Source organism: Aplidium turbinatum, chromosome 17, assembly GCF_918807975.1.
Source record: "Aplidium turbinatum chromosome 17, kaAplTurb1.1, whole genome shotgun sequence".
Lineage (NCBI taxonomy): Eukaryota > Metazoa > Chordata > Ascidiacea > Aplousobranchia > Polyclinidae > Aplidium > Aplidium turbinatum.
The window spans coordinates 14,200,624-14,228,464 of record NC_137488.1 but is presented as its reverse complement, the minus strand read 5'-3'; the positions used below and the strand labels follow the sequence as shown (position 1 = coordinate 14,228,464).

The following is a 27,841-nucleotide window of genomic DNA, read 5'->3' as shown; positions in this document are numbered from 1 at the left end:
CCTGAAGGTGGACACGAAGATTGGCTTCCTTGCCTTCCCGTCCACTTAATCTAAATCTTCAACCACCAGGTATAAGCCTGGATACAACAAACAAAAAAAACCTAGCATTTAATAAGATACTGTTTACTTAGAATAGCACCTAAATCACCTGCAGCCACAGCAAACCAGCACCTGCAAGTCATTTTCTGAAATAGCCAATTTTGTGTAGAATCATTAAGTTAACATGACGCATATTCTTTTAAGAAATTGACTGTTTTTTTACAAAAAGTAAAAGTTACAGGAACCAAATTCTTTTTTAGAAATGTAAAAGCATATTTTTTTTCAACTACAATATACCTACATTAAACACGTAATATATCATACTATATAAATCAAATATAGTTATTACTATCTGAAGCCTTTACAAATTGTTTCACCTAACGGATCATCAGAAGGTCTTATTCAAATAGAATGAATAAGAATAAGACCTTATTCTATTTGAATAAGACCTTCTGATGATCCGTTAGGTGAAACAATTTGTAAAGGCTTCAGATAGTAATAACTATATTTGATTTAATTCGCTCTGCTTTGCCTTTTTGCTTGGCATTGAGCACTTTTTGTAGTATTAATAGTTTTCATTGTTTTAATATACTATATATATTTTTCTGCTAAACAATTTGTAAACATTACTTTATATGGATTCATTTCAGACTATTTTATCTTCTAACTATTGTAGCAATAAAATTTATGTGATTGTACCTGGTTTCAAAGATGGACTATCGCTGCCAGCTGTTCTGGATACTTGTTTCCATTCTTATTGTAGTGCTATTTCTTTGTGATGAAATTGCAGCAAAACCAAGTTCTTTTGAAAAGGAATTGAGCTCTCTCAGGCATTATCATGGAGGTTCAATCCCAGTTGATGAAACTAAAATTCGTTCTCGGCGAGATGTAACAAACCAAACTACTGGAGATTATGGTACTGACAGACGTACTGAAGAAAATTACAAAATGTTCTATGAAGGCCCAGGTAATGTTGAACATGAATTCTTTTTGAATCACATTACAATGGTTGGTGCATAATGAAACATTTTTGTGTTTGTTACTTGTAAGTAAATTGCATTTGTTCATTTAAAAAATGTTGATTTGAAATGAAGATTAATGAAGTTTTAACGTCATTCATTGGAGGGAATTAATTCCATAAATTGAGCCAACTGCCTGTGGCAAAATGATTAAGTTGTTGGTTAAAGTATTATTTTTCATGCATAAGTCATCAGAAACATTGATTGCTAGATATGTCTAATGTCTATTTTATAATGCATTGATTTTTTTTCAGAGAGTGGTAATAAAACTAATTTTTCAGCCCCATCTAATGTGCCAACATCAGACAAGGGTAATATTGTTGATTCACAGCTAAACTTTTGGTGCCTTTATTCATACTCCTTATAAATCTTGAACTTGTCTTGGCTCTTTTTGCAGTAAAGCAGAGACTTTCATCTGACAATTTTTTTTGCTTTCACCTAAAAGAAGTTGCCTAATGCCTATGCCTTGTTTGACTGTTTCTTAAGGTCAGATTTTGGCTATATTATATTATAATTTGTAAGCGCTTACAGAAGAATTAAAATATTTTATTCAGGCAAATGATCGGCACTGTAGTCAATACATTACTTTGGATTTTCAGTTTTGAATGCGCTGTGTTTTTAAAGCAACACCTAAAATCCGATTTAGTTTTTGTGTTAAATACTCTTTGTTTGGTTATGAAAGGTTAAGTTATCAGAAAACTTTAAAACGAAGCAAAATATTATTTATTTGTTAATTATTTAATATATATATTACAAGAAGTTGCCATGATTATGCCAATGCTGAAAGGGACTTTTACTAAATATGAACAGAGTTCAACATAAGCATAACTTTGTGATGCATAAAGACACTTATTTTATGCATATATATATTATTGGAAACTGTTTCTCTACTGGTATATATTGCAACAAGTTAGGCTACTGAAATATTTTCCCAGTTTTTAAACTCGTCTTGCTTAAATGCTTTAATATCTTCAGATATTAAATTGCTTTAGAATCTTGTGGCATCCTTGTTTTATAGTTGCTGGTCATTTATAGACATTTGTAGTCGGTGCAGTATGTATATACCGTATATACTTCTTTTGAGCATGCCTGTCTATTGCATACATGTTCTGCTTCTGTCCTATATCAAATGTGTTGGATGTGTGTATACATGCGTAACAGAAAAAAATCTGCTCTATTTTTGCATTAATATCTGTACAGGTATTTTAATAGGTATTTTGTCTATCTGTACAGGTACTTTATAGTTACATAAGTTTCTTTATATTAACTTACTTTCTTCCAATCTTCTTAGTACCTTTATTTCAAGTGACTTTTTAATCAATTGTTGAATTTGATTAAACAAAAAAGTTCATGATAGGCCTACATCTCTTCGGTGTGTAAAGTAGGCTACTATCATATTTGCAATGCTTATTTAAACTAACTAAATGGTTTCTAAATTTTCAAAATGCTTTTCAACATAATTGTATGCATCATTACATTTACAATGCAGTGTACCATACATCAAAAATATATATATATATACTTGTTTTTTACATGACTTTTTTTAAATATCACATGCCATATGTATTTATTCACACATACACACTTACCGGCTAAATTGAAACGTTTCTTTGCAACGTTTTGCACAACACAAGACTTTTTGATCTTTTTCTGGCTAGTCTTTTAATTATGATCCAGCCTAGTTTTGCAAGTACAGTATAGTATAATATATTGCTAATGAATGGTAGCATCCTGCTGGCAGGTGCTAATTGATTGTACCATACTTTTGTGCCTGACAGTTCTATGTAAAGGATTTACTTTCAAAACCACCTTGCAGTATTTTAATTAAGTTTGTTTATCATTATATATATTATATAAGTACTGCAATTTTTCGTCATATTTGGTTGAAGATAATACACACTTTGTTTAAAGACGCACATACTGAGTACTGACTAGTGACTATTTAAATAAACTTTTTCTTTTTTGTATATATATATTAGTTTTTCATAAAACTGTGCTTTTCAGTTTGCGACTTAATTGATGTCAGAAACTCTCCTAGCGGTCTTAGAGATTTAGAAAATTGCACAATTGTCAATGGGTTTGTTCACATTTTATTCATCAATGACCAATATGATCCAAAACTCAACATTTATGACATGGACTCGTAAGTTTTGCTGGCTTTTTTACTTCATTGCTTACACATTTTCTATACATGCGTATCTATGTATAGTGTATAGATTTTGAGATAAGATGCAGCAGTTGCAAATAAAGTGCTTGATGCAGGATGCAGAGCCAAAAAGCATTCTCAGAAAAAAAAACTGACATGGAAAAGTTCTGCGCTTCCTAAGCTATCATGATGAATAACAACTGTCAGACTGTGCAAAACTGAAAAATAAAAATAGGCAGTGGGCAGGAATACTAATTTTTCATGTTTATTTTTGTTTTATGATGATTGTTATCTAACACGAAACCCAAGATAGCGCAGAACTTTTCCATGTCAGTTTTTGTTGTAAATGTATATGTAATAAATAATAATTTTTAACACCCAAAGCAGGTACACTGTACCTGGTACAGTGAAATTTGTGCAATTCAAATTATATATTATAACTATTTGAAAACTAGCAGGTTTTGCATTCTTTTTTGCTGAAGCTGATTCTATAATTTTTTTTTTCTAGTTACAAGTTTCCAAAGCTTCGTGTTATCACTGAGCACTTGTTGCTGTATAGAGTACACAGACTCACGTCCTTGAGAAACTTATTTCCAAATTTGGTAATGATTGGTGGACAACGTTTGTTCCACAATTATGCAATGGTGCTGTATGAGAACCCTGAACTAACAGAAGTGAGTGAAAGATTTACATAATATCATGCACTGAGAGGCTTCCCATTGTGGGTTATGACCCACTGTGGCTCACAAGTCTTTTGCAGCTTTATTAACTTCACTTTAAAAATAGGCTTTCTCTTTAAAATCCATGAACAGCTTATAAAAACGTATTATTTTATACTGTGGTACTTCATAGAATGTCATAAGCAATCTTGTTGCATGCCATAGTTATAACCCATGAGCAAAACAACAAGTCTGGTGGTACAGTACAATTGCAGTTAGTGATTTTTTTTCGTCCTAATCTCTGTTATTTTTATAGCCGTTAAAAGGAAATTTCTTACTTCAGGAAATCTAGTTTTGATTTGTAAATTGGTGGTTACAGCTAAAGGCCATTATAACTATTTGTTCAAATTCTTAACTTTTTTTAAAAGTATTATACATTGAATGAGTGTGTCATCATAACTACTTGTCAAGTAGTGAAAAATCTTTACGAAATTATTCATGACATAGATTGGGCTTCATAGTCTTCAGTACATCAAGCGTGGCTCAGTGCGGATACAAAACAATAGAAAGCTTTGCTTTCTTGGCACTTTGGACTGGGGACTTTTGGGAAAAGTAAGTCAGTGTCGCTCAGCAGTCAGTACCATGTCCTGTAGTGTGATTTCCTAACAAGTTTGTTTCAACCTGATACTGTAGTTTTGATGAAATGTGTTCAAAAGTCAATAAAATGTATTGGGAATGCAGATTCTTTTGCCAGTCGTTGGATTTAGTTTTGTAGAAATAAACCAAAAGTCCTGAAAAAACTGGGAAAATGTAATCCATCACTCCTTTTTTGTGTAGGAATCTAATAATGAAGAAATAAAAACTCGAAGAATTGAAGACAACAAAGTATACGGGTGCATTGATCAATGTGGTGACCCAAAATGCAAGTTTGACAATGAAAATGGTGTTCCAACTCCTTATTGCTGGGGTGTCAAACTCTGTCAAAAACGTGAGTAGAACAAATTTCATGCTGCTTTTATACATACATGTGTCTGCATAGCTTAACGTGTTGGAGTGCTTCAACTTCGCAAAGTTGTGATCTTTTGGAGGATTTTTCTAATAGTTTTAAATTAAACCATTGTGGGAGAGAAGCGTAACAGCAGCGCTACTGCGCTACACAAATATGCTTTTATTCTTTGAATTGTGTTACTCTAAGTCATGGTGCTCTAAGTCTAATATATTTCTTGGAATGTTAGAACTTGTAAATTTTGTTATACATTACACTATACATGAAGCCGATATGTTTCCAGGTCCGTATATATGCGAAAACGACAACCGATGTGAGTGCCACAGTCAATGTTTAGGGGGGTGTAGCTCCCCTAATAATGCTTCCGCTTGTTTTGCTTGCAAGACGTTTTACTTCAATGAGACTTGCGTCACTCAATGTCCCGACAACACACACTTGGTTTGTACTGCCTTCTATTATTTGCTTGCTTTTGATTTGCAGTTTATTGTTCTGTTTTGTGGAGTCATTCAACTTTTTGGTGTGATAAGATGATTTTTGGAAAGCTTTTTCACAATAATCGCTGTTTTTACAGTTTTTTTTTTGTCATTGTATTCCAGGTCAACAAGTGGCTGTGTGTCAACGCGGCTTATTGCAACAAGCTGGAGCTGATATTTCATGAAGGCGAGTGTTTAAGTCGGTGCCCCCAGAATCATCGAAAGCACCCACACAAGTCCATATGCGAAAGATGTAACGGCTCATGTGCTAAAGGTATTAGGCTTTGTTGTTGTTTTTTTTCTGAATTCTATCTACAAAAGTACCCGATCTTGCAGCAGTGATTTTAAACAGCTGTGCTTATGAAGGTAAAAATGACTTCAAAAAATACCTGATTTTGATGAACATTGATTTTTTATCGTTTCACGCAAAGTCAATGTATTGATCCATTTTTTTGCAGTTTGTGAGTTTCCATATGAGCACTCCATCACAGATGTGCACACTCTGAACGCCGTTGCGAGGTGCACGATCATAAAAGCCCAGTTGGTTATCAGCGTTTCCGGAGGTATTTTGTCTTGTAATATTTTCTATCACTTGTGCCATGTTATGTGCTGTTCGTTTCGCATACGAATCAATAGATACGCAACATTGACACCGCAAAAATAAGCGTTGTATTTCCCAGCTATCGACACCTGTCTTTTTTATGTTGTTTCAACATCTAAAGACATATGATCAGTGTGAAAAAGACGTATTTTTCTACTTCAAGAATGGCTTCATTAACACGCTCAATAGATAGTGGTGGTATGTTGTTTTCGATAGGTGAATTCTGATTAATTATTCTAAAAAGTCTTAAACAAAAAATGCTTTGGAATGTTTGTTCCCTAGACAGAGTTGACATTGAAAAACATACACAGCCGTTTACAATGTAATTGCATGGGTTTCGGACCCAGAACCTTTGAACAAACTCAATCATTTCGAATTCTTAAGAGCTAGCGTTACGAATAGTGCGTATGAACTCTTAACAGTCTCTTATCCTCAATATCTCCTTTAGCGGACCTTGCTGATCGGCTGGAGGGTGCACTGGGTGAGCTCCAGGAGGTTGATTCTCTGGTGATCCGCAGATCCGATTACCTCAAGTCGTTGTCGTTTTTAAAGAACTTGCGTTACATCACCGGCAAGACGAAAAAGTTAGTGAACTTCTAGAAAGCTTTAATTGCAGCCAATTCTTCTGCAGATACAGATTGTTTTTTTTTCTGCTTTGATTGGTTGCTTATTCCTTAGGAAAAGCTAATACCTTTTTTATGAGTACGTTACTTCTACTAAGTCAGCACGACATGATAAAAGCAACATTGCTAGCAGAAAGATACTTTTCATTTTTATATGAATCTGCTTTTACAAATAGCAACGGATACAGCATCTACGTGTTGGACAACAAGCGATTGCGGGACTTATGGGATTTCGATGACGGGCACGGACAATCAAAGTTGAGGATAGGAAGCGGAAAAGCTTTCTTCCACTTCAACCCATACTTGTGCTTAAAGTTCATTGACAAGATATCGAATCTCACAGAAGCCATTGAGGATTCAAACGACATATCACTGACTACAAATGGCGACCGAATCACATGTAGGCACTTTGTTTTAGCGGTTACCTAAAAACATACATTCCGACTCCATAAAATCTTTCCGGGATTTTTCAGCATACTTTCGCTTACGTCAAGTGTCTCATCGAGTCCAAGTTTTCGGTTTCAATTTATTTCAAGTTGCAAAGTTGAATGACATGCACAAAGTGGTTTTGACCTCTGCAGGCGATATGGATCGGATAGAAAATGTCACCATTGAAGGGGCTAGGGACGCCATTGGAGGTGCGTTTGTATCTCTATCTTGGAAGACACCGTCGATTCAGGATTATAGAACCCTCATAGGATTCCATGTTTACTTCAAAGTTTCGTAAGTTTAGCTTTTACTTGTCACAATCAATTTTCGGTTTACTTGTAGACATATGTTTTTTTTTAACTTTTGAAGACTGTCTCTCTTGTTTCAAGTAATATTGCATTTCAGGGAGCATGAAAATGCAACAAGATTTGAAGAGGATTCTTTGGGTAAAAGCAGGTAAGATGTTTTATCAAGTATCATAATTATGATTCATAGCTGCTAGACAACAATAAGACATTGTGAAAAAGCTTAGCGTTCTTTTGCAAGCAAATTGTAACAAAATGTTTTGAAATTCTTGAATTGCGCCTACTTTGTTTTCCTGTTACTTTGCGTTGAAACATACGAATTAAATGGTGCAAAACAAGCATCATTCTTTATTCCCAACCGGCTTCTGTATATCCAAGTTTTTGTGTTCAGTTGGTCAATTGAAGACGTGGCTGGAAGTACGTTTGGTTTCAACAGCAAGTTTACTGACACCTGGATCCATGGTCTGACCCCGTACACTAAATATGCTTTCTATATCGCTACATACACAACTGCTGCCGCGAGGAAAGGGGCTCAGTCGGATATATATTACTACAAAACTCCTCCAAGCAGTAAGTAATAAACTTTTTGAAATATATTTGAATTATATTCTATTTGAATAAGGACCTTCTGATGATCCTCCTTTTAGGGTGAAACAGGCTGTCAAGGGTTTAGAGAGTGATAACTATATTTGATTTAACTTTTTAAAATATGTTTTTTATGTTTAGTCTCACGGCTATGTCTTGACGAAACGAGTAATAACATGCTTGAAGGCGGCTTAAGCTAACTCTTTCGATCTTCACCATTTATAGCATAACTTTACAGTAGACTAGGTAAAAATAACAAGAACAGTAATTTGAATTGAATCTTGAACATATTACACAACATACATCCCTGTGCTTTATGGTTTTAATGTTTATGTTGATCTTCATGGCTTCAACGGTTTCATGAACTCATGCTCTTATTTTCGATTGCAAAGTTTGTTAACCGCACTGAAATTATGCAAAACTATTTTTGTTGTGTTGTTGTGCCTTGCTTATTCTGTAGTGCAAGAAAGCGAATTCTCTGTCTGGAAATTGTGTGTTTAACTTTACTGTAAGTTTCGAAGTCGCTGTATCAGCCCAGACAGCAAATGAACCGATTTTTAGATTGATTCAACGTCTGCTGACGACGTCTGCAGTTGTGAGGTACAGCACGTCTGACGTGTGGATTTCACAATAAACAATTTTTGTTTCTTATCAACGTACCTTTCATTTACGGATCAGTTTTGATAAATTTTATCCACGGACGACTGTATTTAAACGTAGTCATGTTAGCACTTACGACAAAGTCGTTGGTTGTGCTTGGATGTTTCAGCCAATGACTTACGTTTGGCTGCTGTGGTATAATGTAGGGCTAGTGATTTGCGCAGATGTTGTCTATTTTTGTATGCAAAGTGTCTAAAAGTTAAGCTTGACCAAAGCAACTTTAATAATTGATAATTTCACCATGCGTTAGAGCGATTTCTTTTGGCTCAGCTTCATCAACAAGAGCAGTATGAAACGAATCTTGGTTTTGTGAAGAATTTTTCAGCTGCACAGCACAAAAGATATAGCGAGCTGGTCCTTTGCCACAAACTACTGAAAAATCTAAATCGCTTGCTGTTTGTGTAATTGCGTTGTCCAGCCAGCAACATCCTATCTTGTCGCCGCTTTGCTGTGACGTCACACAAAGATTGCCTTTGTCTTATAACAAACAACTTTAAAATGCGCCAATCCCGGCGTAAGCGCTTCGCGTGATTTTCTCAACTGTTTTCGTTACTCTACGAAACACCGAAAGCCATGCGCGCTCACCAACAGCCAGTCACACAGTACATTCTTGCCTCAGCTGATAGCTTTATGTATATCTTGATTGTCAGATTCTTTGTTTAAGCCTTTTAACCAACTGAATAGTGCTTCCAGTAGAATTTGTTTTCTAATTTACATAGTGTGAAGAAATAGTTGACCATGCTTTTTTATCGAAACTTGATACTTATGGTACTACACTAGTACACTAAGTTAGGTTTGAATAACATCGAAGAGAAAACTTTTGTTTTTACGTGCTCTGTTGAGTTTTGCAAGGCTATTTTTCAAGGGTTATTAGTTTTCCCCCAATGGTAACAATGTAAAACGTATGTTTACAGTTGTAAGTTGTAACAACGTTCAATTCATGTTTTGACATGCTTGAAGATGACTTTCCGTACAGCAAAATCCTTCACATTTACATTGATTCAATTTTGCTGTCTGGGTTGTTCATAAATTACATGTCAACAACTGTTGTGAAACACGATGAACACTCGACAGCTCCACGAATGTATAAATCGCTGCTAGTGGGAACCCAGCCGGTAAATAAAGTATTTTTTAACATTGATTCAACGTTTGCAGACGATGAATCAAGTTAAAAAATGACTGATTTGCTATCTTGGAAAGAATTAGTTACGATAGAAGTAGATGCTCTCACGACTCACTTAGCCGGCAAACCTTTCCACCAGCACACTCGCATTTCAACTGAGAGATCGCTTTTAAAGTTGAGTCAAACCACTGGTCATGTAGCAAGATTTCATTTCAAGGCGGTTGGAACAACACGTGGTTAGCGCTTTTATGAGTCAACACGATTTCTCTAAACCTTTCGCTAATGAGTCATTAAAAGTTTACTTCACTTCTGCTTGTTTGACCCCAGTAGACTTTTTTTCTCGCTCTCTTTGTTTTTCAAGACTTGCCCACTTATTATTGTGTTCCAATCTGAGACATTGCCAAATTGAGCTTTTACATGATAAATTTGAAAATGAGTAAAATGTGGTCTGTGTTTCAAACTATATTGTATATATGTCCCAGACAACAAATCGGTCGTTTTTGGCCTTATATTTTTATATGAGAATAGAGTTTCAGCACTAAAATCACTAACCAGCAAAAATTCATTGAAATTTGACAACAAATTATTATTGTCGCTTGATTGTAGCTTGAGTGGTGATGTGGTACCAATCCTGTTTTTGAATTCTGTTAACTTTGTCAGCTTGGCTAATGATTTCTGGTTTTGGCAGTTCACATTCGTTAATTGCATGTCGTGCAACGTTGAATGTACGCGACAGTAAAAAGTGAAATTCGTAACAGGATGAAAGATGAGATTGTGTGGTTGTCCGATGTAGTTATTCTCTTCAAACCTGGCAATTAATTACAACATTATCAGGAGACAGTTTCATCTTTGAAATATTTGAATGACTTCCACCGACTTGTAACTTGTTCAACATATCGTAATGTAGCCACTTGAACATTAGCGAATGTCTAGTTTGTTCTCTTGACGTCATACTACTGTAGATACTGCTGTAATTTAAGCATCAAATCATATTTTTTTCTGTTCGTTCCCAACGTTGGTTTATGGGTTCGCTTTTTCTGTCTAAAGATGAAACCTTGTCAAATTACTTCGTATTTTTAAGGGTTTAAATATCAAGCTGAACGGTCACAAACAAACTCACGCTTTTTATTTCTCAACCTTACAGTCACAACTGTGAATTTTTCGAGGAAGATGTAAGTCGATCCTTTTTGGCCGCTGCAAGCTTAAACCGGTTATGTTTTAATTTCACTTTGGCTGGCGTGATGGGTTTTCGATTTTTAATGGTTTTTTGATGTGCTTTGCCGACACTCACAACTTTATAAATATGCTTGAATAGTTTATTATCCCCCTTAGTCTGCTAAAATGGTAATTAGAGAAGGGCCATATGGTCTATAAACCATAGATTATATTGTGATACGGCATAGTTAGGTCATGTCATGGCTCAAACATAAGTGTGCTTGTAGTGGATTAGAAACGTAGGTTTAATAGCAGAGTTACTGTTCCATACCATGCCCATACGCATCTGCTCCTGTTCAAAAGTGACTACTCAGCCTTGTGATAACTGGCAAGTAGATCGCCCTCTCTTTATTCCTGTTTTTGGTCAGCAAAGGTAAACTTCAACATAAAATATCCGTTATTTCAACGCTTTATTCTCCGTTTTTGAATATTTTAATTGATTTGCAGTTATATCTCCCGTGCAGTGTGTAGAATATTTGCACTTTGGTAGGCTACGTATTGCTTCGGTATGTTGTTCGTTTTTTTTTTATGTTTGAATAAATGTTAGAACGAAAGTGTTTTGCTACTTTAATATTTTTAAACCATTTTAATTTTTCTACTTTTGATCGATTAACATTCTTTTCAGCTTTCTTGTTTAAAATAAATAGAAAAACTGAAAAACCTGTCTAGCTATATTGAGCACATGTTGATTTTCACTGTGTTTATGCCTTTTGTCTGAGCAATGCTGGAAGTGTTTTGACAGTCAGTTTTTAATCGTCTTTGATTAGCTTCGATTTGTAAATAAGGGAGTTTCATGTAGCTTTCCGTGCGTTTATCATCTGCTGATATATAGAACTACATGATGTTATTGAATCTGAATGATTGCTTTTACAATTCGAAAAGTTTCCTTTTTACATCGTTTCAACGTCCAACGACAATAAAAACGTTCGCTTCCTCGCTTGTTGTTTTCCAACAACATAACGCGTTCATTTTTTTATCAGGGCCAAGCCTGCCACGCTCACTTAAGTTGGTGTCACTTAACCACTCGGCGATCACAGTGACTTGGCGGCCACCGCAGCACCCGAACGGCAATATATCCCACTACGTTGTCAGATGGAAGCGACAACGAGATGATCTTACAGTTGTGAATTCAGTGGACACTTGCGTTGACAATGGACGTAAGTTAAAACAAGTTTTTAGTTTCTAAGGTCGTATTTTCGTCGTTTCACATCAAAACAACAAAAACCTAGCGTAGAAATGATCATATCTTGCACGTTCAGCGTTGAAAGATACTACAGCTGCTTTTCATGATCTAACATGCGTATGTTGTGTCAAAACTGTCAGGAAGCTCGCAAGACAGCGCTACAATGTTAATGAGTTGTTACTCCTGCTCGTATAAATTGTGCTGTTTTTCTTTATGAGTAATGTGTTTTCTTGTGTGGTCATCGTCATCAAAATACTGGGCGTTGAACCCGGCTAACATAATCGGTCATTTTGATATCGGTTCAACGTGTGAAAAAAAGCTGTTTTTTGACTGAAAAAAACAAAGAACGTCAGGTATTCCATCTGGCATCAGTATGTTGGCTGATCGTTTTTGTTTTCACAATTTCAGAATCCCTTCGCAATAACGATCATCAAAACCAGCCGGAAACTGAGGAGAAAGACACTTCCGATGGAGAAAGCGATGGAGTTACCAATCAGGTACATTTTGTGAAAGATTTTTGATTCCAAACTACGCTTCAATTTTCTCTATAATCTTTTTGGCTTTTCGTTTCGATTTTGTTCAAAATCATTGTGCGTTCGTCCGTTTCAAAAAAAAAACTGTGTTGTGTGACTGTGTGAGGTCTTCTAAGCTAACTTGTTCCTCTGCTTTACGAAGGATATTATGTACTGATTGTTACAACTGATGTACAACAGTTATAGTGGCTATCAGTATCTACCCGTCTACCTACTTTATCTCAGCCGTTTATTTTGTATCATCCAATTTGGGTCCAATTAGCCTGCAAACAATATCTTTCTCGCCGCTAATCGCAACCCAGCAAACACAGCTTACTTTTTTTTACGTCGCTAAACATTAAAGTGATGCGAATAAGATGGCTTGTGTTCGCTGGAAAGCCAGTACTTTCTTCACGTGTTGCAAACGTAAAAATTCACTGCCATTTTTGTTTACAATCTTATGCTAGTGCTGCTGTAATATCTGCTTTGTGAATAATCTCAACCAGTTGCAGACGACCTCAGCCAGCAAATCAGTCTTTTTTTACATTGATTTACGTCTGCTGACGTTTAATCAATGTAAAAAAATACTGGTTTGCTGGCTGAGGTACGCTTCCTGATAGGAAGTTTCGTAGCTTCCATATTTCATAACGCAATTTACATATTAACTAGAATATTTGCACTTTAGAATTGTTGTTCTTGCGACAAGCAAACCACCAAGACTGAAAGCGACATTTTGGAGTGGACAACCTTCGAAGATTTTCTCATCAACAGTATCATCTATGGGTAAGTGAATTGACTAAACTTATTGAGTCTTAAACTTATTGAGTTGACACGAGCAGACTACTCATCATCATCCATTTGTCCTCTCTTTTATAGATGAGACCCGGCGTTTGTCCCGCTAGCAGGGTCTGTCAGTTTTTTCAGCCTATTTGCAATGCATTTCGGTTGTTGGGCTTGATTTTGTTCCAGATATACCTTACACTGAACTGATGTCTTTTTTGCCAATTTTAGCATCTACTTTTGACCTCCAATTCTTCTTCCCTTGGGCAGAGATCTTGTTTGGTAATTTGGTGGGACAAAAAATGTTTTCATCTTTAAGTGGTCTTTAAGTCTGTCTAGGTACAACATGCTGTTTTTATTGCTTCCAGCCACCAAGTGATCCAACGCTTGCTGGCCATTTGCTATTGTATCAAACATGTTACAGATTATGCGTATAAGATTGACCTCATTGGCCGAAATTTGGTTTGTATTCAGGTTGAAAAGGACACTCACGCTTGGCTGCTTCACACACTTGGGTGATGTCATGTGGCTACCACTGGTCTGATCTCTACAAGAAATAAATTTTGTCCTGGCTTGTAACCGCCTTACCCAACTGTACAATTGCTAAGCTTGAATCTCATACGCCAGGACTAGTTTTACATATTTCTTTCTACGTTTGTCATTCGATCGCTTTTTAGCTGTTGGCCGTATCTACAGTAAATCGTACATTTTTTGCCATGGTTTCTCGTTACAAGGACCCAGCTAGCAAAATTGGTCATTGTTTCCCTGATTCAGTGTCTGCAGACATTGAATTGATGTGAAAAGACAGGTTTTACCAGTTGGGAATTTGCAGTACCTGGTGTTCATGTCCATTTCAAAAAAATGAGTAATTATTCCGTTATCCATTTTAATTAAAGTTCTCACAAACTGGTAGTTATTAAATGTTCATCAAATGAATGACGAACACCTCAAATAAAATACGACTTCTGAACAAGCAAACAGTCCTTTTCCACGTCTGTAGACGTTGAATCAATGTAAGAAGAACAATTAGCTGGCTGGTGTTGTTTTTAGACGATTGCGACTCGAAAAACAAAATGGCTGATTGGTCCAGTATGCGTCAAAGATTACATTTCATCCAAGTCAGCGAAAGTTGATATTTTTACATTTTCTCGACGTTTAACAACGTTGTAAGCGTATGTTAGCTGTATGTGTGTGTGGAAATTGCACAACCAGTCCTGTTCATCAGCTTCAACGCTGTCAAAACTGATCAATAATGCTTGTCAACAGTGTGAACCACCAAGGCAGCAAATCAACCATTTTTTTGCATTGATTCAACGTCTGCATTTAAATGTAAAAAACGGTTGATTTGTTTTAGATAGTTAGATGCTGAGTCCCTGGCATCAAAGTCCGTTGCATTTCGTGTCGTCGAAGCGAAGTAGTTGGTGACGCAGGGGCAACGAATCCTCAGCTAGACAAAGTTATGTTTTTTTTTCATCGTTTTAACGATTAGCGACGTTGAAACCATGTAACAGAGGCAACTTTTGCTAAACGGGTCCGTTTCTTGAAAGGTTTGGTGTTGAATTTTCTGTCTGACTTGTTTCACCGCTGCTGTCGGTATTGTTCCCTGAAGTACCACCACCTTTCAGCACACATAGGAAGGTTTGTGCCACACTTTTGAAATGAGTAAATAGCCAAGCTGATGTCGAAGTATAACGTTGAACTTTTGTCTGTTTGAAGGCGAGAAGAGGGCGGAGATTTCGACCGCAGTGGTGTAGATGCTTCTGCTTCAAGAAAGAAGCGCAGTGTTCACAATTTTCATGCAAGGTAATATTGACATCTGTTGTTCCTTGTTAGAACTAGATTATCGTGGTTTTAACACTTGATTGCAATTGTAGAATAATACTGTGCTGTAATGTTTTTCATGTAATACTTATGCAATTTTGTAAATTTCTTCTGCAAACAAAATATCTAGCATAATGACTCAAACGTTTTCGACACGTGCGTGTGTCCTCATCAGGAATTTAATCTGCAATGTATATTGTTTCAAAATGTACCAAAGCTTTATTCTCCTGTAAACCTACCAACTTTTTAAGATGCATAACTTCTAGTTTTTGTGTTGGCATAAAACCGGACGACAACCATGTTGCCACAGTTTTCACGCTCTGGGTGTTTATTTCTTACTCATTCTTAATCATCAAATTTGTTGAGCCGAGAACATTGTTGTTTTCCTCTGATCTGTGATGGATTCCCAACCTGGCAGAATCTCCTGGGAACATTTTTCTATGAAAAAGTAACTCGTCACTGGATCATCTTGATAAACCACATTCGTGACACGATTACAAGTGTGAATCTGGTTGTGGATTTTATTCAGGAGAGTTTGTTTAGTTGCGATTTCCAAAACGTATTTTTTGCTCGCGTATTTTCATACAAGAATGTCATGACTTAGCGCGGTTTCGAATTAAGCTCCCGTGCCTTGAAAGAAAACCTCACCTTCATCTACCACCTCCATTTTAAAGTTTGTGTCAAAATTTGCTTCAGATACGGTCGCTCTGTGAACATAACCGCTGCCAATTCCACCGCAACCGTTTGGAATACAACTTCAAGTACTCAGCAAAACAACCAAAGTGTTGGTGCGGGCGCCACCTCCCCAAGTCCGCCTCCTATTGTCACTGGTAAGGTCTTGTGATGCAGCTGCTGTCAACAAACCACGACTCGTGGAATTGTTCACTGTGCTGCATTTTTGTTTTTAGATTTTTGTTCGAAATTTCAAGTATTTCTGCTGTGCCTTTTCTAGTGTTGTATTTGCTCTAGATAGCAAAATCGGCTTTTTGTGGTACTGATTCACTGTTTGCAGACGTTTAATTAATGTGTAAAGGTCCAACTTTGCCAGCTGTTTATGTTCGGAGAGGTGGTTGTTGTCAGAACTTCTCTTCAAAAAGTTATCAACTTATCAATGTAATTGTTGCAGTTGGAAGTTACTTCTATGTTGTTTCAACGTCAGTAAATTTTGTTGAGCATGGCAAGCGAGATTAGTTTCCCTGCCAAAACAAAAACACATTTTTTGATAATGATTTACAACTGTGTCCATTTTTTGAACCGCCTGCCCAGAGTGGCTGTCTGAAAATTGAAGAACGCGTTGTTTCTCCCACCTGATAATTAACGTTTAAAGATTTCACATTGCACATGTTTCAATCGATAATTTCATAGCGGTTGCAAGAACCTGACGTCGACAAGTGTTATGTTACGCACTAGCTGAACGATCTGGTTTGACCAAAGCTTTAAGTTATAAGGTCTTGCATTCCATTGATGAACAACATTCAGACATCCGTGCTAATTGGTTAAGTTTGTTAATTGGTTATAGTGATGATATAGCTAAGCAAGGGTGCCAGTTAAGATTGACACTTTTTAATGCAGTTATGTGTGGTCGATAAAGTCTTTTAAAGTTTCGACTATGATTTCGTCATAATCAGTACAATTGCGTCAGCAGCCGTCAATCTGTACAATGTGTTTGTTTGCCATCAAGCTTAGCCAGATACAACTCAATTTTGCAAACGCCTTTCCTAAAGGCTTGCACACCGCACCTCATTTTAGGATTTCCTGTTTCTGAACTGAATTTTTCTTGACAGCAACCTTAGCTAACAAACACTGTACATCGTTTCGACGTCTCTTGATCTTAAAAAAAGGGGCAAGTATGGCTTCTTTAGTCTCCATGAGAAAGTCGATCGCAAATGAAAACATGTCAAATTTTGATTCACAACACTTTTGTTTTGCTTCCAGAAAACCCACACATCCGGGAACCTGAAGAAGAGTTGATGACAATCCAAGTGAATGACACCACCTTCACACTCACTGGGTGAGACAATAAGTGATTAATAATACTCATGAATACGTGACCAATCATCTTTCCATCCTTTTCCTGTCTAAATTCGAATTCAATAGTTTTTCACTAGATATCTCGGTCCTTGATGACCTCGAAATTTGAGAAGTCCTAGAGTATGAACTGGTTTTGTCCCGTCCAAGGCAACAACACCTCCAGAGCAGCTTGTGCACTAGCTGTCTTTCCAAGCTATGACAAATGACAAAGATTTTACCATTTGCGTATCATCATCATTTCCATTCGGGCTTACTAGGACACCGTTAACGTAGTTTCGTCCAATCATCACTGTCCCTCATCATCATCAAATTCGACAGTTCACGTTTCTGCACTCCAGTATCCTGTTCTAGTTGTGAAGAAAAGTTTCCGTAAAGTATAATATTGTTGTTTGCTATTACTTTTGAAGAACTGTCATTGTTAAGTCACGCGACTTCAACTCAGCGACGGATATTAATAATTGCAGTGTTAAAATTATGCTTCAATTTACGAAGCTGGTAAATTTTACCTGAGAACTGCGTCTTGCGTGCGGCAGTAAATAAAATTGAAAAAGAAAGAAATTAAACCATAGTTTGGAAGGAAAAAGTATGGGCCCTTTATGTTCTATAATGTTCAGTCATTTTGAAGCCAGTGCATTTTTTCACACCCGAATTCCCATATCAGTTCAATTCAGTTCTCTGTGTTGGTCTTTCGAAGTTTCTGTCACGTCGGCAATTCCGTCCCAAACAGCAAAATCTTTCATTTTTACGTTTTGTAGACGTTGAATCAATGTAAAAGTGACGGATTTTGTTGTCTGAGGTTTTTAATGAGGCTTTCCAGAGACGTGAATATTATCAAGACGTATTATGGAATTGATCGAACCGAAAACTCCATTGCAATATACAAGCGCCTGCTTAAAAATTTGTACCTAGCTAGCAGAGCCAATCTTGTTTGAATAAATAAGAACGCTTTTTTGTTAGTTGGTCGTTGTTATTGTTTTTTTATTATTATTATTATTATTGAACGACATCTCACTGAAAATAACTGCAATACGATCAACTTAAATAAAAACTCCACAATTCATTTTGTAAATGTCAGAGAGAATTTGGACATCCGACAAGAATAGCCATTAAAATGTTTTTGCTCTTTTTCAAGCGGCCAAGCACGGCTGCTAGAACATTCGCCAACTATTGCTGCAGTGCAATGGTGATCGTTTTCCACCAGCACTGTTTTTTGATGAGATGGGAACTCACATGCGATGTTTTCATTTTTTTACTTGCGTTAAGGAAATGGCATTCATACTGAAAGCCATGCCCGGTCATTTGTAAGTCTGTACCACTGTGAGATTTACATACATGCATAAACCGCGTGTATCTAGGAAAATGCTCATCTTGCATTGATTTATGTTTCTTCCATTCTTCCAAGGCTGCACCACTTCACCGAGTACTACTTCGAAGTTGTCGCCTGCAACCACGCCCATGATGACGTTGGCTGTGGTAAGGCCGCGATATCGACCAGACGAACAAAGAAGCTGGCCTCTGCCGATCGAATCTCATCAAAACTCAACTACCGGCGGAATGACGAGGTGCTGGTTCACTTCATTTCAAATTCAAACCGTGCAAATGACAATCCCATTTTTTTTTTGCACTGTCGAAATCGGCTTGGGTCTTTCAAGCCATTGTTGCTATAACTTTAAAACTAATGATTTTTGTTACATTACGTGGTTAATTCAGGCAAGATAAACATTCAACAATCGTTTTATGGATAAAGGTTGATATGGAAAGTCACACAAACTCAAGTTATCAAACCTGATTAAAGCAAAAGTGATAAATAACATTAAAGTGATTACAAGTCACAAAACAATCTCCGTGTATTCTCTGAGCTTGTGGATTTAGTGCTTGTTTTGTGATTGTTTTTTTTTGTTTTTTTTCACCGAACAGTCAGAAAACTATCGCTATTCCGACAACAAACTATTTTAATACAACAAACGCTGATGTTTTACGTTGAAAACACGTCAAATTATGTTATGTTTTCACAGGGTGACTACATTCTTTACTGGGAGCCACCAACCAGCCCCAACAGTTTCATAAAGTTCTACTCGATCAGCCTGGTCAAGCACCCGGAGCCTGTGAGTGACATAGGACGAGGTTTTGCATCATTCTAGTTGCATGCCGTCAATCGCACCTTCGGTCGACCCTTTGTAGGCTTCCCAGGCATCAAATCAGTTCTTTTTTGCATTGATTAAACGTCTGCAGTGTAAAAAAAGAACTGATTTGCTGCCTCGGTTTGTTGATTCATGCATCATAATTCATTTCGCATCGATAGATCAGTTTTATGTCAAAGGAAATACTTGTAACCGGAGCAAACATTTTTGAGATATTTCTTCTTTCACCACGTGACTTTCAACAGACATTGACCATCTTTTTGTAACTTCTACGTTGTAGCGATCTTGACTTGTCCAACTCTAACAACAACCAATCGCAGATTATAACTAGGATCGTTCAACTTTAACACTCGACTCTTTCACAGCCTAAAAACAGTTGCTGTTCCGCCATGGAGTTCAACCGGAACCACAGTTGCCTTTTGACCGGTTTGAGCCACGGAACGTACCAGGCGTCAGTGCGTCCTGTATCCGTTGCGGAAGCAGGACACTGGTCTCCCTCCATCTCTGTTGTCATCGAAAAGCCGCCCGCCTCCAGGAAAGCGGTCGAAATCGGAATGGTGGTCGGTGTCTCCGTGGCCGGGTGCTTGTTCTTCGTCGTTTTGATCTTCTTCTTTTGGAGAAGGTACCCAAGACGTTTGCCGGCTCGTTTTGAATTGCAATTCTTACTTAAACGCTTTTCTATTTACTGTGACTGCTATGAAACTGCAATGAAAGAAACTTCATTGTAGACTTTTTGTCTTTAAAGCAATGATGAAAATTAGTTTTATTACCATTTTTCTTGCTAAGAACCGGCAAAACCGCTGAATCAGCGTTTGTTTGGTTGTTTTTCATTTTTTTTATGTTAGGATCCTCACTTCTACGTTCTCAAAAAAGTATATTTTGCATTGATTCAACGTTTACAGACGTTGCATCAATTTTAAATGGGACTGTTTTGCTAACTGGCTGCACTTTAGTATTGCTGTTCAGTGTTCATTCATAGCTCTGCCGTGATTTGGTTGAACCTAATATCCGCCATTTTCAAGTTTTCTAGATAAACGACTTTTTGTGTTCATAGCTGTAAAATTACGAAGGTAAAACACTCGAAGTTGACTTTTGTTAGGCTGGAACAGACAAGCAAACAAAAATTTTAAGAATGAAAGTGTCGGAGCCAATTAGAAGTATTGGTGTGGCTGTGAAACTGCAACAACGTTATTTATGCGATCATTTTTTATCTAATCATGATTTGTCTCACTTTTGTTCAGGTTCCAGCCGAAAAAGCCCCCGATCTACGCTTCTGTCAATCCGGAATATTCCAGTGTAGGCGTGTACGAACCGGATGAGTATGAGATCTTACCTGATGACATCCAGCTCATCCGAGAGATCGGCCATGGCCATTTTGGAAAAGTAAATTTTACTTGCACACTCTTTCGGTTGATTTCACCATTTGTGACTTTTGTTGGACTTAAAATTTCTACCATACTTTTATACAACGTTTTCTTGACATAAGTATATCTTGTTTTGATGCCTTGTTTTCATGACACATCAAATTCATTGATGATTTGTAGGTTTACGAAGGCCTTGCGAAGAAGGTTATTTATGGCCAGTCAGAGACTAGGGTCGCCGTAAAGACTCTTCACGGGAATGAAGGAGGCCCAATGGCGTCCAAGAGGTGAGCGACCAAGTTTTCGAAGCGTCATATCTTGCCGTTCTTGTTATGCTTTTTCTTTGCAAAGTAAATCTAAAAGAAAATCGGTCTTTGTCAAATATATAGTTTAATCTTAATACTTGAAATTGAAAACGTTTTAGTTTATTTCTTACACTATTTAACTCTATTGCAGTGTTTTGTTATGACAGTTGAGTTTCAGTCATCTTGATTTATCCAAGACGACAGAGTTTTGCAACTAATTCCGAAAAAAAAAACTTTGTCAAGTGAGAACAACATCGAAATCCGATTAGATTTTACTCAAAGCCGATTCGATACTTAATCTCCTTTACTCAAAGGATCGAATTCCTGAAAGAAGCGAGCGTCATGAAAGCATTCAACGCCCACCATGTCGTCCGACTACTTGGTGTGGTGTCTACCAGCCAGGTTCCCATGGTAGTGATGGAATACATGCAGAACGGGGATTTGAAGACTTATCTACGTTCCACAAGATCTGATGCAGAGGTACACGCGTTTTTTTGCGTGAGATCGACTAGATTTCGCTTTTTAAAGTTAATTTGATTCTTACTACCTGGCAAAATGTTAATTCACAGTCTGAAGACATTTAATCAATATAAAAAGGGCGTGTTTTGCGACCTTGGTAAGTTACCCAGACGGCAAAATCCGTCAATTTTACATTGATTCAACGTCTGCAGACGTTGAATCAATGTAAAAATGACGGATTTTGCTATATGGGTATTTAATGTTGGGTATGAGAATTTGTTTTTGTCAGCCATGTCCAGCTGAAATTACTTTGAAAATCAAAAATCTTCCAGCTTCTTACTTGATTGTCACACGCTAATAAATTCCAGCAATCAATCAAGATCGTATGATATTTGAGTGGTATGATACAAACTGAGCTTCACAATATTAAGAGGTCAACAAATTGTTGCTTCAGAGTGTTTTCCTCATCCTGGATATCATACTCTTGGTACAGGATTAGAGATTGGCTGTGTTAGCCAAACTGGATAGTTGATAGCTCATACCGCGTCTGGTTAGTCTGTGTAGTTACATCCGAAGGAAGAAGCTTTTTGTAAAGTTTTGTACTTCTTAGCTGCATATGATTAACTTGCTGCCAGTTTGTTTCACCAAGCAATGTTTCTTATCACAGAATCGCAAAGGTGAGCCCCCCACCCTTCATCAGAAGCTACAGATGTGCGGAGAGATTGCAGACGGGATGGCATACCTCTCCGCGAGAAAGTTTGTCCACAGAGATCTGGCCGCCAGGAACTGCCTCGTGCACGAAGACATGACAGTCAAGATTGGCGACTTTGGCCTTACCCGAGATGTGTACGAGACTGACTATTACCGGATAGACAGCAGAGGTGAGTTGGAAGTGTTGTTTTTGTGTGAGAGCAGTGTTCTAGTTGTTTAGGGTTTAATTTTCGTGACAAAACAAACGCAAACCAAATCAATCCATGTCATTTGCAGGAAATCTAGTTACTTTCAACAGAAGAACTATAAAGCTAACAAACCCATTATTTTTGCAACAATTTTGGTTTTGCAAACGTCGAATCAGTGTAAAAATGCGGATTTTGTCTGCACAATGTTGTGTGTGGCATTCCACATGCATCACAGAACGAGTATTTCAAGAAGAAGTCATGAAATCATATGAACATGTCACATGATAATCTACAACTGTCATGTTCGTTATTCACATGCTATCTATCATCAGCACAATCGCCCCCAACAGTTCGGGTCCCAATCAACCGTTTTGCCTTCATTCATCTAAAGATCACCGCTTCGACACCTCATAGTAAATTTAAACTTGTCTGTTGCTCAACAGGCATCTTGCCCGTCCGTTGGATGGCGCCAGAGTCCTTGAAAGACGGGGTCTTTGATTCCCGGAGTGACGTATGGTCGTATGGGATCGTCCTTTGGGAGATAGCCACCTTGGCTGAGCAGCCATACCAGGGCCAGCAACATGACGAAGTGACAAGATTCCTCATAGACGGAGGATACATGGTGCAGCCTAAAGACTGTCCAAAGAAATTGTAAGTTCCATTGGTTTTAAACCAAACATGAAAAAAACGTCAATTGACGATTGACGAACCTGAGTGAACCCATGCAACCTGTATAACAAGTTCGAAAATAATTGTTTAATCGAGGTTCTAAAACAAATAGATGGAGACAATGTTGACTTGAATAGATTATCAAGATGGAGACAATGTTGACAATGAATAGATTATCACGAACGTAAGACCCCCGGTCAACAAACGTTGCCATTTTTACATCGTGACAACGTCTCTGGAAGTTGAAACGATGTAAAAAAGCACCTGGGCTGGAATGATGTTCCACACTCACTCTGTCAACGAAAGCAAACTGTTTGCTTTAATGTAACGTTAATGAACATGGAAAAAACGAACGTTTGCTTGCTCAGCAAGCACATCCATCTAATGTCATCTGCAACCGTTTCGTTTACGTTGCAGTTTCTTAGTTCAGTTCAGTTGTTTTTTTATTTCTGACCATCATATCAAAACAATACACATCAACATAGCAAAGGTCAAGAAAAAGGTAGAAGCGACAAAACGCGAACGTTAAAACGTGCTTGTGATCGAAGTAAGTTATTGATTTGAAAAAAATTTGGCACGGTCGCAACACCTTCAGAAAAATTTAAGATATAAAGGGAAAATAAAAAAATAAAAAATGTTACAAAACAAATAAACATATATAGGGCATAGGCTATAACTTTATTAGCCTACATAACTTTAGCTGATATATTTAAGATTTGTATGGACAGTTGCTATGAAGATCGGCCATGGTGCGTTATCAAGAGTGCTGATGGTCGTAAGGGGAACACGTCTTGATGCGTTTAGCTCATAGCAAAGAAGAGCAAGGCAGACAAAGAAAACCCCACAAAGAAATCCTACCACGGGCAAAGTCATTTCAAGCGCAACGCACCAGGCCTTGCACGACTCACAAAATAGATAGGCTATAACTTGACGACATGAAACAATGACAAAAACAAATAAAACAAACTAGCAAAAAACAACATGATCATCTTGCGGAAATTCAATTATTATTTATTTTCGACCCTGAAGTTTTCATTTAATGTTTAATTTTTTATAAAATTAACATTACAACAGAGAAGCTGTTCCCACCCAACTGTTGTGTTACAAAGCTTATAAATTTTTGCATGCGTTGAAGCGACGTGCAACATTTATAGAAGTCTACGTTTCTATTTCAAACAATGTGATAAGCAGGCAAAGCTTTCTCCAACTTAAACTGGTGTACCACAGGTACGATCTGATGCTGATGTGCTGGCACTACAGTCCAAGTATGAGGCCTACGTTCTTGGAAATCCTGTCCTCACTTGCTCCTGATCTGAATGAAAATTTTAAGCAAGTTTCCTTCATCAATGAGCAGAAAAAGTAAGACAACATTTTGCTTCTGCCTTCGCTGTTGCCACATTTAAACTCTTTCATGATGAAGTAATACTTCCTTCTGCATTTGGTTCAAAATAGCAAACTTGTCTTCCACAATTGTGTTTATGGAAAACCGTTGTCTAATTTTGAGTCTTCAGCACCCGTTACGTTTTAGAGTAAGCACGAAGTGAATTATGACTTTGCTGCTTAACTTTCCTTAATTGAGAACAACGTTTTCTCCTAATGTGTGAGATTGTCAGAAAATTTCATATTCGTTACGTCTGTACACGTTGAATCAATGTGAAAAGAGCGTATATTACCAGTGGGGTCATAGCACTAATCATCTACGTACCTTTAGATTTCTTAGTCCAGTACGAAGCATATTTTTGTCTGTCATGGATAGTTTCGATCAATTAAGCTTAATATTTGAACTGCTCCTCCAGGACTGACAAAGCCACGGAGGAAGATGCTTTTCTGGATGACTCCCCCAACTCTTCGAATAGTGCTTTGTGCACGAACTCCTCCGAGAGGAAGAACAACTCCCATCCGATGATGAACACTCACTTGAACAACGGTAGGAATAACTTTAGGCATCTCAATGGGGGATCCCATCGGGATCAGAACGGAGAAGAGAGAACGGAGACACTCTCGGAAAAAGAGGACACGGTCCGCTACATCTCCCATCCAGTCACAGCTGCATTCATCAACAATGTGCTAGCACGCGTTTAAGGTACTTGCATCCACACTTTTTCTTCTGATCATATTTCCTTGATTGGATCTTCTCGAAACTTCTACCCAACTACACGTGACTTATTGCAACTGAACTCCCTCCCTTAAAGAATCCCAGACAGCAAAAATCCGTGATTTTTACATGAACGTCTGCTAACGTTGAATCAATGTAAAAATGACGGACTTTGCTATTTGGAATCAGGTCCGATGCCCATACTGAATAAAGACGTTTGCTTTCCAGTTGCTTAGTTTTATTATATTTTCTATTGCATACATCTTATCGTGATACACATTCGTCTGCGTTCCAAGCCAGAAAAACCTGTCTTTTACATTGATTCAACGTCTGCAGACGTTGAATCAATGTAAGATCACTCATCGCCCATGAAACACTTTGATGATTGTTTTGTTTTTCGCGTATGTTTGACTGCTTTGAAAGCGTAGACACAGCGTTACAAGACATCGCATTTCTCAACGTATTTGCTTAAATTTCTTCTCAGCGAATCCAACGCTACAGTATTATCAGTTAGTTCGAAACCTCACCAACCTCTCGTTGTGTCTGTTTGCATTCAACCACGCTTGATTGATTTAACGAACCAGTCATCCATAGCGAGCAAGTTCAAAAAATACTAAAACTTCACCATCACAGAACTGCACCAAAGCCTGGTTGTTGTGAATTACTCTATTCATTTTTGGCCTCTTTTTCCGTCGTTTGTTGCTTTTAATCCGTCTATTTTTATAAAGTTTTGGATACCAACGTACGATAGAATATTGCTCCCTTGATCGTGACTGAGTGCTCCCTTGCAATTTTTGTTTAACGAGTGCTGATGCCAGATATGTTCATCTTACCTATGTAGTTCTAAGCGTCGCTTTTCGTGTATTGTGTTTTTGCAGAAAGTTCTTCCCAGACCGCAAAGTCCGTGATTTTTACATTGATTCGTCTGCAGACGTTGAATCAATGCAAAAATTACGGACTTTGCTGTTTGAGTTACCTCCGAAGTCTCTTTGCTTTGACTACATTTCAGCATTACATACCAATAAAACAGAAACTAGTTTTAACAGTGTGCTATGTTTTTGCTCTGTGAGCTCCAGCACTTTTTGGCGATATGCACGGTTAGTTTTGTTTGTGATATCGAAAAGACGTTGCTAGATGTTAAGTTAATGTTGCCATCAAATTTGATGGGTCTGTATTCGTTATTTTTCATGCCCAGACAACAAAGCAGTCCTTTTTTACGTTGGTTGAACGTCTGCAGACGTTTGATGTCTGGGCAGTAGCATTTGCATGTTCAGTTGTTCACCCTGTGCTGTCCTCTGTTTAGTGATGTTCTTGCAAATTATGCCTGTGTATTTTTAAGCGATAAAACATTTTACTTTTGCAGATTTAGGATTGAATGCACCCACATTGGCTTATTCACCGATTAAGCAACTTATTTCGTGGAGTAGTTTTGTCTCGTATGCGTCAACGGTAATCCGCTGATTAAAATCACTGATCCAGCGATGAACTTCGCACAGTCTAAAAGGTCTATTTGCTGGTGCATTCTACCCTTAAACGTTTATATACGTGAATCGATGCGACGATGAAATAATTGACTCGGTGCTGCCATCTTGTGGTTCTACTTGCATTGTTGACATCTTTTATACCATTGCTTTTCGAGCCGGCAATTTTTAATAGTTTAGTTGTTGAAAAACTTTTTATCGTCCCCTTCTTACCTTAAAATTGACTATTTTTCCATCAGTTTTATAATTTTACGTTCACAGCTCGCAAACGTTATCTTTTTACATCGTTACGACGTTGAAATGATGTAAAAAAGATGACTTTGGCGATCTGGATTTGTGTTTTTACAAAGACGATGTTAAGCTCCGGATCTAAGGAAACTTTCTAATCAAGGCCATGAACGGAACTAGTTGCTCTGTCGCACCAACATTCTCAGCACACTTTTTCTCTCATTTCATATACAACCTACCTGCTGCAGAGTTACGTTATTTCAACACAAAATATTATAAAGTGGTGCACTTGCCATCAAGTTAACTTGCAAAATTTGTTATTTTGTTTTCTCGTTTTATACCAAAGTGTTGTCTGCAATCTAAGTCGTTTGTTGGTGAAAGCATTGCCCGGCATCTTAAGTTGCTATTTTACGTCTTTTGAACGTACGATATTATTGAAACGACGCAAAATCTGTAAGTTTTGCTAGCTTGGCTACTCTGTACTGTTGTTCTTTTTTTTTTTATCTGTAAACCTATTTCCTTTCGCTCGTCATAATCCTTAGCATCGTATTAGCCCAGCTGAAATAATTACTTCCAATCAAACACGACTTTCGAAAGAAGCTTTTCAAATTATGCAAAGGATATTTATTTCCCGGCAATAACTAAGTTACGAAGCTGATTGTTCGATCTTGTTTTTGTAAATACACTTTGTCGAATTTTTGTAGCTTTCCATTTATGAGCGGATTGGGGATATTTAAGCACATGGCACTTTATTACCGACATTTGGTCAGTAATTTTTGTGCGTCACCTGCTATTATCTTAAAATTGAATTCACATGTCTATGAAGTTCTATGGGCTTCATTTGCAACTTGGGAGATACTAAGCATAGTTTCCTTTACATTTCGTGATAAACCTCTCTGGTGATTAAATGTCTGTACCCGAGAAAAGGTAAAATTATGACTTTAGCATAAATTGAAGTTTCAGCCGTTTTACGCTTTTGAAGTTTTAGAATAG

General features: G+C 37.4%; 1 protein-coding gene across 2 annotated transcripts; it reads left to right on the top strand.

The window, feature by feature from the left end:
* The first annotated feature begins 738 nt into the window (after positions 1-738).
* On the top strand, positions 739-27,778 carry LOC145786112 (insulin receptor-like). Of its 2 annotated transcripts, XM_082597759.1 has the most exons (30): positions 739-1,006; positions 1,313-1,369; positions 3,063-3,201; positions 3,713-3,878; positions 4,371-4,475; positions 4,701-4,851; positions 5,153-5,307; positions 5,466-5,616; positions 5,801-5,905; positions 6,392-6,527; positions 6,743-6,966; positions 7,148-7,289; positions 7,401-7,451; positions 7,692-7,870; positions 11,864-12,040; positions 12,475-12,563; positions 13,264-13,361; positions 15,075-15,161; positions 15,876-16,009; positions 17,115-17,190; positions 18,613-18,772; positions 19,226-19,315; positions 19,717-19,973; positions 20,593-20,734; positions 20,896-20,999; positions 21,332-21,497; positions 22,144-22,357; positions 22,819-23,026; positions 24,272-24,403; positions 24,841-27,778. In XM_082597759.1, the coding sequence occupies exons 1-30, from the start codon at positions 751-753 to the stop codon at positions 25,124-25,126; spliced, it is 4,437 nt and encodes a 1,478-aa protein (XP_082453885.1). In that variant the 5' UTR covers positions 739-750; the 3' UTR covers positions 25,127-27,778. The 2 variants fall into 2 exon arrangements, with proteins under 2 accessions (XP_082453885.1, XP_082453887.1); XM_082597761.1 differs by lacking the exon at positions 1,313-1,369.
* The last annotated feature ends 63 nt before the right edge of the window (positions 27,779-27,841 follow it).

Coding starts and splice junctions, on each gene's coding strand:
- LOC145786112 (XM_082597759.1), top strand. CDS start 751: ATGGACTATCGCTGCCAGCTGTTCTGGATACTTGTTTCCATTCTTATT. Junction 3,202..3,712: donor AACATTTATGACATGGACTC/GTAAGTTTTGCT, acceptor TTTTTTTTCTAG/TTACAAGTTTCCAAAGCTTC. Junction 4,852..5,152: donor TGTCAAACTCTGTCAAAAAC/GTGAGTAGAACA, acceptor ATATGTTTCCAG/GTCCGTATATATGCGAAAAC.